Raw genomic sequence first — 10,571 nt, 5'->3', positions numbered from 1 at the left:
TCTTTATTAACGTGCACACGGATATCCATCCCTATAAAACACATAAAAAATTGCCACATGTGTCTTTTTATTAATGTGTACGTAGTCTATTATAAAAAAAGAGTAAATTTCATAAAACTACACGTTTTATGGTCTAAGTTGCAGAAAACCACATACACTTTGACACTTGGCACTTAAGTATATATATCTTGGTAGTGTAGTTTCACAAAACCACGCTATCAATGAACGGATTCACCCACGAGATGATGTGGCTCTTTCACATAGGATAAGGACATGATATCCTATTACCAGCCATCTCACGAAATTAATAGGATATACCACGTCATCATCCTAGGTGGAGCAACCACGTCATCTCACGGGTGAATCCATTCATCGATAGTGTGGTTTCGTGAAACTAAACTACCAAAATATATGTACTTAAGTGTCAAGTGTCAAAATATGTGTAGTTTTCTCCAACTTGAACCATAAAACATGTAGTATTGTGAAATTTACTCTAAAAAAATAATAACGGTAAATATGAGCATCCTTGAAAGAACTTAGATTTGAACCCGGATGAACAAATTTCATTCTAGAAACCTGACTAGTCGAACTCCTCTCCCTTCACATCTCTCTATAGTCTATTTGTGATCTCTATAAAGCGAACCTCCTTCCTATGTCTTATGGAAACGTGTCACTAGCCATCGCCTCCCTCTTTGGTAAGGAATGATTCGAATCTATGGCAATGCCTTGAAAGATCATGATGACCTCAATCCATACATGGCATTAATAGAAATTAATGATTTATAGGATATTGGTTTTTTTGGGGGGATTAAGGAGTAGACGAGTAGTTACGAATTGAAAGCATGAAACAAACTTACACTTAAATCTCAACCAAGTAGTGAAGATAACAAGGTGGTGGTGTTCTCTCTCAATGCTACAATATTATCCACAAAGTATAAGATCGACGGTACCATCAAATTTGGTTTTGTTACAACACCAATGACAATTTTGTTGTTGCAAACTCATTTTTTAGTTCTATATTGTCATTTTTCATTTTCATTTTCTAATAAAAATTTCCAAATGTTGCTCGCATTTGTCCCTTTTTATGTAGATATCACATTTTAGTGTTGCACAAAATTTGAAACCTTGTTACAAGATAGATGTGACGTGAGAATTATCGTCCACTATGGTTAATAGCCACTACTCTTTACATGAGCAAATAGACCTACTCCAATAAATTTACGTGGAGAGGGAGAACAACAGTTGCAATCCTATTTTTAAGTTCCCTCAATATCTTTGTTTAATTTGTGATATATCTATACCTATAAAACACTGTAACAAATCGATAATTTTTTTACGAGAATTGCACATAAATATATTAAAAGAAAAGGGTGTTTGTTACACAACGCAATCAATTAGACCGACTTATGCTAAGGAAAAAGAGAAAAAAAACTAAGAAAAAAGGAAGAGACTACTACGACGGTTAAACACAACTACAATTAGCGGGAAGAGGCAGAGCAACCAACAAATTGACAAATAAAATATGATTTTTTTTATTAGGTTAGTGATCGTAGCGGAAACCAGTTCCTCTGAGGTAACGTGATAACGTCATCATAGCATTGTCGCTGACATGTGGACCATCGGTAGTGGGTCCCATAAATCAGTGAAGAATGTAGTCTTGCAGTTATGTTAGAGCAAGTTTAATAGTATAGCCCACTACTGGCTCCAAATCATCTATAGTCAATGCAATAGCTAATTCATACAATAGTTGCTTACTATACTATTAATATCCGGTCCCACCTGTCATACACACATTACGTCTTGGAGTCAGTGCTGCAGCTGGCTACAGATTTATAGCCCGCTGCTTTTCTCTCTCTTTCTTTTCTCTTTAAAATATATTTATAGCTGGTTTATAGCTTATTATTGTACCTACTCTTAGACGATAAAGGAACTGATTGCAAAAAAAAACGAGGTAAAAGGAACGGAAATGAATAAACTGGACTGGCAAACATTGCATTGGCAGCTTCGGAAGTAAGCCTTGGCCTGTTCGGTTCTTCCTCCTCATCTTGGAGAGGAACCCCAAGAGGCGAGCCTCCCGGCGCCGCCCACGAGACAGCGAATCCCACGAGAGGGCCTTGGAAGAAGAGGAAGCAGCGGCAACCCCCGCAGCCGACCGACCCCCCCTGTAGAGCGCATTCGCTGGTTTAGATTGGAATTGGATGGCATCCGGAGGAGGCATCGCCCGCGCCCGCCTCGCCGAGGAGCGCAAGGCGTGGCGCAAGAACCACCCCCATGTGCGCGCCCGCAACTAGCTATACTGATCTGTCCGGGCTAATTTATTCGGTCTTTTCCTAGGTTTTTTTCTTTCTTTCTTTCCCTCTTTGTTTTTACTAGTAGTGATGGGGACGTTTGCTGCTTCTTTTGTTTGGTTGGTTTCAGGGCTTCGTGGCCAAGCCGGAGACCCTGCCGGATGGGTCCGTCAACCTCATGGTCTGGCGATGCATCATCCCCGGCAAAGAAGGGGTAAGAAACATCGAAAGAAGCCTTTTTTTTTTTTTTTTGGCACTTGGCTGTTCCTTGTGCATGCTATTATTCTTGGCTGAACTAGCATGTTAATTTTGGTTTGATCTATATTTAGTGGTCAGTTCGATTCTTGAGTTGAATACTAAGATATGCCCACGATCGAGTAGTCTGTAATCTGTACTGGTTTATCTAGCCACTCGGGAATAGGGAAATCACCGGCATAGTGGGTTTTGGAATTGCTGCAAGGGTTTTGCAACCATTGCTACTATCATGCAAAGCTGTAAACTGATTTATGCCCCTCTGGCCCTCTTGTAACGCAACCGTGTGATTTGATATAAGTAGAGTTTACACTTTACAGGACCTGGTCCTGGACGCTTGAATGAATCTGCATGCTCTCTTGCTCCGTTGGTTGCTTAATGCAGTGCTATTATTTGTTTAACAATACACTGTATTCTGAATATTTCTGATGTTACCAGATAAACTCTAGGCCATAGCTATAGTGGGCCATTTGTCACTTTCATTTCATTTGATTTAACTTGTGGTGTTACATCAAGATCTAAGACAAATGGCTCGGAAATGGATAAATCTCATTATAACAGTTGAAAGGTTCCAAATTATCCATTTTGTCACATTTAATCTCAATAGGTGTTATCTTTCGTCTGGCAGCAGACCTCTGTATCTGAAATAAACAAGCCAAAAATTATCTAAAGTAGTGAAAGAACTAATCTTTCTTGCAAAATTAATGTGCCACGTCATCAAAGAAACAAGGACCGTTCGATTCTTGCTCTGGACGTTGGTGGTCGTTGGATCCTCTAAATTGGCATAATATGTTCTAGACCCTTGAGGAAACTCATCTATATCTAGTTCATATGAAAGCATATACATCTTTAAGTCAGGTAACTGGCACTTCTATTGGTACTGCTTGGCAACGTTTGCTCCTTGCACTATTTGGTCTGCATAATTTGTTCTCAATAGACGTTAAACACAATGAAGAAGTCAGGCCTTATCATATCAAATGATCTGACCTGATGGTAACTATGGCTCCTTATGGATGAGAAGCATTACGGGATGAACAGTAGTCCGAACCTGCAAATCTATATTGTTTCTGAATATTATTGCCCTGTGGAATAGCTGGGCCAAAGGAGTTTTCCTGAGCCATTGACATTTTTAAGAAAGATTAGAAAAGTGTCCTTTCACTATTTCTTTTAAATATACTACTCCTATTTAGGATGTTTTTCTTCTGTCAACAATATGATAATAGCTTACTGAAAGGAAATGACGGTATGCTACAGTAATTAGTCTTCTGCCGTAGTTTTTCCGCAATCTCTACTTTTACTGGTTCATAGTTCAATAGTTATTGCCATAAACTTGCCAATCTGTTCATTTCACTTATGCAATAACCTTAACTAATGCTGGATTGTTTCCCTCTCTAAAGCTTTAGCCTGTCAAGGTACTGGTTACTCCTCTTATTCCTCTATGAGGGCATCAAACACTACTACTTTTTTTTCGATACCATAAGAGTTTGTGCAAAATAAAATTTCACATACTGATGAATTCTTGTCTTGTTAGTACCTATTATATGCCACTGTTTTGTTATCTTATGAATTATTGGCTTGTGCATATATATAGTGTAGTCTTATGTTATTCCTCTACAGCAAAATTTGGTACTCTGCTCACTCTCCATTGATTTCCAAAATGACTCTGGCATGAAATAAGATTATGTTTCTATAACTATCGTGCCATAAAGTAAGATTATGTGTTAAAGTTATTTTCTTCCTACAGACTGATTGGGAGGGTGGATATTTCCCACTTACTATGCAATTCACTGAAGACTATCCAACCAACGCTCCTTCCTGCAAGTTCCCATCGGGTTTCTTCCACATCAATGTCTATGACTCTGGGGCAGTATGCCTATCAATCTTGAGTACCGTAAGCTGAAACTGAGTGAATATGTTCTTTTCAACATGTATACACCATCATATTATCCTCCCTGATCCATGATTTATTTTTTCAGGCATGGAAACCTTCAATTACAGTGAGGCAAATTCTTATAGGCATCCAGGAATTGTTTGATGATCCAAACCCTAACTCTGCTGCACAGAATATAAGCTATGAGCTTTATAGGAAGGTTTAGTTATGACATGCACTTCCATAAAAATGCAAAACAAAGTAGAGACAAAATTCCTTAACTCTGAATTGGCCGTGCGCTTAACAAACATGTTCTTCTGTCCCATTGGCTGTCATTTGCAGGACATGGAGGAGTACAGGAAACGCGTTCGTCAGCAGGCTAAGAAGTATCCTTCAGCTCTGTAGCCGCGCAATGCCTGCAGGATTCTGGCAGCTAAAACATTTTGATTGAACCTATCATGAACCGCACCTGTAATTCGTGGGGACTAAACCCGGTGTTCATCGTCTGGTGTATTGAGTTGCCGAGTTGGCAACATGGTGATGTGTCTGTTGGAACTGCTAAAATACACTTTTAAGTCCACCTCCATGACTATTGTTTCTGGCCTGTCGGTGCCTCAACAGCAGAAAGTTTCGAGTTTTTCTGATGGTTTTCGCCCCTTCTTTGTGATGGAAAGCTTTCAGCCAGGGACTGCTTGAATAGATGGTTCAGATGGACAGCCCAAATGATTGAGAGAGGGGTGGCCCAAATGGGCCTAGAAGATTGCCCTTTCCTGGTCACACTGGTCAATAAAGTTGCACCTGTACTTTCAGGGACCCCTAAAGCCCGGAAGCCTGTTCATTTCACACTCGTGCTGGTGTGTCTCTGTGTCCAGCCTTCTGTATTTTGCCAACTAATTTGTGTCCAGCCTTCATGAGGAACCGAGGATTGTGGCAAAGAGAATCACTTGTGGTGAGGACAGAAACAAGAGGAAGCGATAAACACACGAGAGTGCTACCCTTGCCTTACACTCAATGACCCATTTGATGATTTGATGCACTGAATTCAGGCTCGCCAGATATGCTATTGGTGGTCAATTCGGTGCAACGAATCTGGATGGGAAATTTTGCAGGAGTAGAATATGCGAGCACGCGAGACTGACGAAGCGTTCGTTCCTAGCCATGGATCGTGGAACGGATGGCCTAGATCGACGCAAAGCCGTGCACATGGGGCTCGATTGTTTACAGTTACAGCACAAGACCGCGTACTGCGCTCCAAAAGAAAAATCAAAGCCATCTCGGTCTACCATACCATCCAATGGCAAGGAGCTGGTTCTCTTCGCAGTTGGTGATGCAATTTTTTCTTTGCAGCCCTTACGGTTTAATATGTATTCCATGAACAGCTAGCGAACAAATGCAACGAACCCAAAATAGTCTGAGATATAGGCGTTGGAAAAAGAAGCAACAAGGTCATTGACACCACACAGCTGATCAGAGATAGTCCTTTTTTTTCGTTTTGGCCTTTGGAAAAAGACATTACAGCTGAAGGATATACTTGATTTGCCGCATACTTTGAGCAAATTTCTCGAATGCTGTCCTCTTTTTTTTTAAAAAAAAAGGGGGGAAATTCCTGATTGAAAGCTCTGTGTAATTTATAAAAATTCCTTTTGCTGGTGTTTCGGTGAGAATCTTCAGATAGCTTACTGGAACAAGCCACATGTGATTGGATGGTGACTTTCCTTTGGTCCGTAAAAGTGAGACTTTTCTCAAGAGAGAGCACTAGATTATCTTTTGGAACTTTTTCCTTTGTATAATCTATTTCTTGCCAAACAATGGCATGGCTTATCTCAGAAGCTGTCTTATTCTGAACCAAAGATTCTATAAACTGCCTGCCAAAATAAATCTAAGTTAGGCGAGACCTTTATCGCTTCACCATTGGGATGCTACATCTTGGCAAAATGCAATAAAAAAACTTTTGTTGAAATTGCAACTTCTTTCTAAAATGTATATAGAATATGAATATCCTTATGTTCTTGCTCCTTTCTGCAGTAGTAGGAACTAGGAAGTAGGTAAAGTGTTTACTTCGCCAGATTTTTTTGTTCCTAAGAAAGCATTGTCAATCACTTGAGGCAAAGATAAACGTGTCTCTCTCAATTACTTGAAGGGGAGAGAAACCATTCAGAGCCTTTCTGTACTGCAGGAAACTACAAGGCCAGGAACAGGAAAAATGCAGTAATCTAGCCAACGTCAAAACAAAAAGAACCGGAGGGAGTATGCTAATATGAAAAAAGCGATGAAGCTGTAACAAGAAAGTGTTTGGAATTGGATGCGACAGAAGGAAAACTTAGGTTGCAAGAAGCATGGTGTTTCATATGATGTATATCATCACTGAAATTTCCACCATAATCCATTTGGAATGGTCCATTACATAGGAATTCAGAAAATAAAACCATGGGGTTCCAATAGTACTCCACAGGAAATCTTCCGATAAGGATAACAACCATCCGAAATTCCCTTTCTCCCTACCAAATGGGGATACAACTTATAGTCTATAGAAATGAGCCTAACAAGCGTAGAGAGCGATGCATGGTCCCTAGCATCCAATATCTTTACGGGATTCATCTCAGAGAGGTGAGGCAGTATGGCTGTAAAGCTTCCACTATCGCTTGTTCTACCACTTTTGTGCTACGACCATTGGCGTGATCTGTGTGATTTATGTCATCCGTGCAATAGTATACTAGTACTGTCCTTCCTGTAGTGTATATTGCATCCAACTCCTACTAACATTAGTTACTATATACGGCTTGCTTATTGCTCCAACTAGTCCAACTACCACTAGTCCTACTTTATGATTTCCGTGTCATCTTGGTAATAGTGGAGCTTTACTGAATAACAGAAACAAAAATGGACAAGAAAGAATGGATTTACTGTATAGTACTCCATCAGTACTCGTAAAGGAAGTCGTTTAGAACAGCGACACGGTCTTTAAAACACAACTTTAACTTCTGGTTTCTATAAAAATATTTATTGAAAAGTGATATATGTATACTTTTATGAAAGTATTTTTCAAAACAAATCTATTCATATAATTTTTATATTTTCAAACTCAACAACTCGAAAGTTATTTATGATTTATATTCCCAAGATTTGATTTAAATATGGTTCTAAACGACTTTCTTTACTAGTACGGAGGGAGTAGTACTGGTATTACTGAGTCGAAGGCACGTGATTACGTGAATCTGGAAGAGATCGTTGGTAAACGCCGTTGAGGATGGGAATATTTGAGCACTAGCTAGGAAGAATCCAGGTTCATGATTACCAGTGGACTGATTTCTAGCTTCTGGTTGCACAGCCGCGAGATGGATTTTTACAGTGGAGTCGCTCGTCCAAAACCCGGACTCTTCCACGTCCATTTCTTGTGTTTTCCACAGCCGGATGTCCAGTTTAGTCGAAGGTGTACGTCGTCAAGTTGAGCTCAATTTAACGCCCATAACTTTCTGCCCAGCTTCCAGTCTTAAATTGGCTTCGTATCGTATGGCTGCGAAGACAGTTTGGTTGTATACTGGAGTAGTATTACTCTTTTGGTTACTAACCCCTTGTGTTCTTCTCTCTCGTTTCCGGTCCTTGAATGCCCTGACCGTACGTTAATGATGGGGGACTAAGCGAAGCTTGGACGTCACACATGACGATCCCGCTGTGTCCCAGATGGACGCTTTGGCCGCTAAATGATGCACATTCTATGCTGCCTTCCCAACTTGCCAATTTGCCATTCGCCAAGTTGGAATGGTGGATCCAATGTAGGAGTATGAAGATATACGGCTCACTCATTCATATTTCATTCACTCATCGTCAACAAAGCCTTCTTTTTCTCCTCTATGAAGACATACAGAGTGGTATGTATAAAAAAAGAAAAAAAAAAGGAGATTTTGAATAGGTTGAATTTGTTCGATAAAAAGGCTGAATCTGTTCTTCTAACTCAGGAGGAAATTGATTTTAGATGGCTTTGTAGGAATAGATTATCTACTCTTATGAGAGAAGAAGAAATTAAGTGGTATCAAAGGGATAAAACTAAGGATATTTTGGAGGGTGATTTAAATACAAAGTATTTTCATTTGGTTGCTAATGGCAAACATAGAAAGACCAGAATTTTTCAACTTCAAGATGGGGATCAATTGATAAATGGTGATGCAAATCTAAAATCGCATATTACCACTTATTATAAAGGCCTCTTTAGTCCTCCTGATGATTCTGATCTCCAGTTTGATGAAAATAATTTTGTGGACATCCCATAAGTATCTCAATTAGAGAATGAAGCTTTAATACAAGAATTCACTGAAAAGGAAATTAAAAAGGCTATTTTCCAAATGGAACATAATAAAGCTCCGGGTCCTGATGGATTTTCTGCTGAGTTTTATCAGGTCTTTTGGGATGTCATTAAGGATGATATGTTGGATCTTTTCAGAGATTTTCATAATGGTACTTTGCCTTTATTCTCCCTTAACTTTGGTACTATTATTCTTTTGCTTAAGTGTGCTGAGGCCATGAAAATTCAACAATATAGGCCTATCTGCTTACTTAATGTTAGTTTTAAGATCTTTACCAAAGTTGCTACGAATAGAATAATGAGTGTTGCTCAAAAGGTGATTAGCCCTACTCAAACTGCTTTTATACCTGGGAGAAATATTATGGAAGGTGTTGTTATTTTGCATGAAACTATGCATGAATTACATCGCAAAAATAAAAGTACTGTGATTTTTAAGATCGATTTTGAAAAAGCTTATGACAAGGTTAAATGGTCTTTTGTATAACAGACGCTCAGAATGAAAGGTTTTTCTCCTAAATGGTGTGAGTGGATAACTTCTTTTATTCAAGGGGGACATGTTGGTATTAGAGTAAATGATCAGACCGGTAATAATTTTTAAACTTACAAAGGTCTAAGGCAAGGAGATCATTTATCTCCAGTTCTTTTTAATATAGTAGCAGATATGCTTACTTTATTAATTAAGAGGGCTAAAGATGCTGGTTCATTGAATGGGGTAGTCCCTCACCTAGTGGATGATGGTTTATCTATTTTACAGTATGCAAATGATACCATCATTTTTTTGGAATATGACTTACAACAAGCGAAGAATCTTAAATTGATTTTATCTGTGTTTGAAAAGTTGTCTGGCTTGAAAATAAATTTTCATAGGAGTGAATTATTTTGTTTTGGTCAGGCAAAGAAATATTATGATGAGTATTCTAACATCTTTGGTTGTAAGTTTGGCTCTCTCCCTGTTAAATATCTTGGTATACCAATGCATGTTAGAAAACTGAATAATAGAGATTGGAAAATGATTGAGAAAAGAATTGAGAAAAAAACTTAGTAGTTGGAAAGGAAAATATTTATCTGTTGGGGGTAGACTGGTTTTGATTAACTCTGTACTTTCAAGTTTAGCTATGTTTATGATATCTTTTTTTGAGATACCGAAAGGGGTTCTTCAAAAAGTTGATTATTATAGATCATGGTTCTTTTGGCAAGGGGATGACCATAAAAAAAGTATAGACTTACTAGATAGGATATCATTTGTCAACTTAAGGATCAAGGAGGTTTAGGGGTTCATAACTTGGAAATACAAAACAAGTGTCTCTTGAGTAAGTGGTTTTTAAGTTGATTAACGAGGAAGGTGTATGGCAAAATCTATTGAAGAGAAAATATCTCTACAATCAATCTATAACCCAAGTTAATAAGAAACATGGCGATTATCATTTTTGGTCAGGTCTCATGAAGGTCAAAGATACCTTCTTAGATATGGGTTCTTGAATTGTAAATAATGGGAAACAAATAAGGTTCTAGGAAGATAAATGGCTAGGAAACCTGGCTTTTAAAGACAAATATCCATCTTTATACTCTATTGTCCGAAGGAAAAGTTCTACTATTGCTAATGTTATGAGATCTGTTCCACTCAATGTTTCCTTTAGGAGATCATTAGTTGGACAGAATCTTGCATATTGGCATGAATTGTGTGCTTCTATTGTACATATTCAATTAAATCAATCATCTGATAGCTTTAGATGGAATTATCATCAGAATGGAATATTTTCTGTTAGGTTGATGTATCTAGATTTAATTAATAATGGTTATGTTGAGAGAAACAAGATTATTTGGAAGCTTAAGATGCCACTTAAGATTAAGATTTTTATGT

General features: G+C 38.4%; 1 protein-coding gene across 1 annotated transcript; it reads left to right on the top strand.

Annotated features, from left to right (window-relative positions):
- The first annotated feature begins 1,988 nt into the window (after nucleotides 1-1,988).
- On the top strand, nucleotides 1,989-5,054 carry LOC127769839 (SUMO-conjugating enzyme SCE1-like). Its single transcript, XM_052295497.1, has 5 exons — nucleotides 1,989-2,273; nucleotides 2,419-2,502; nucleotides 4,285-4,431; nucleotides 4,517-4,630; nucleotides 4,753-5,054. Exons 1-5 carry the CDS (start codon nucleotides 2,199-2,201, stop codon nucleotides 4,813-4,815), a joined length of 483 nt encoding a protein of 160 aa, XP_052151457.1. The 5' UTR covers nucleotides 1,989-2,198; the 3' UTR covers nucleotides 4,816-5,054.
- Nucleotides 5,055-10,571: the final 5,517 nt, after the last annotated feature.

The sequence above is a fragment of the Oryza glaberrima genome, chromosome 4 (genome assembly GCF_000147395.1).
Source record: "Oryza glaberrima chromosome 4, OglaRS2, whole genome shotgun sequence".
In the NCBI taxonomy this organism is placed as follows: Eukaryota; Viridiplantae; Streptophyta; class Magnoliopsida; order Poales; family Poaceae; genus Oryza; species Oryza glaberrima.
Note: the sequence above shows the minus strand (reverse complement) of the source record. Positions and strands in the feature narration are given on the sequence as shown.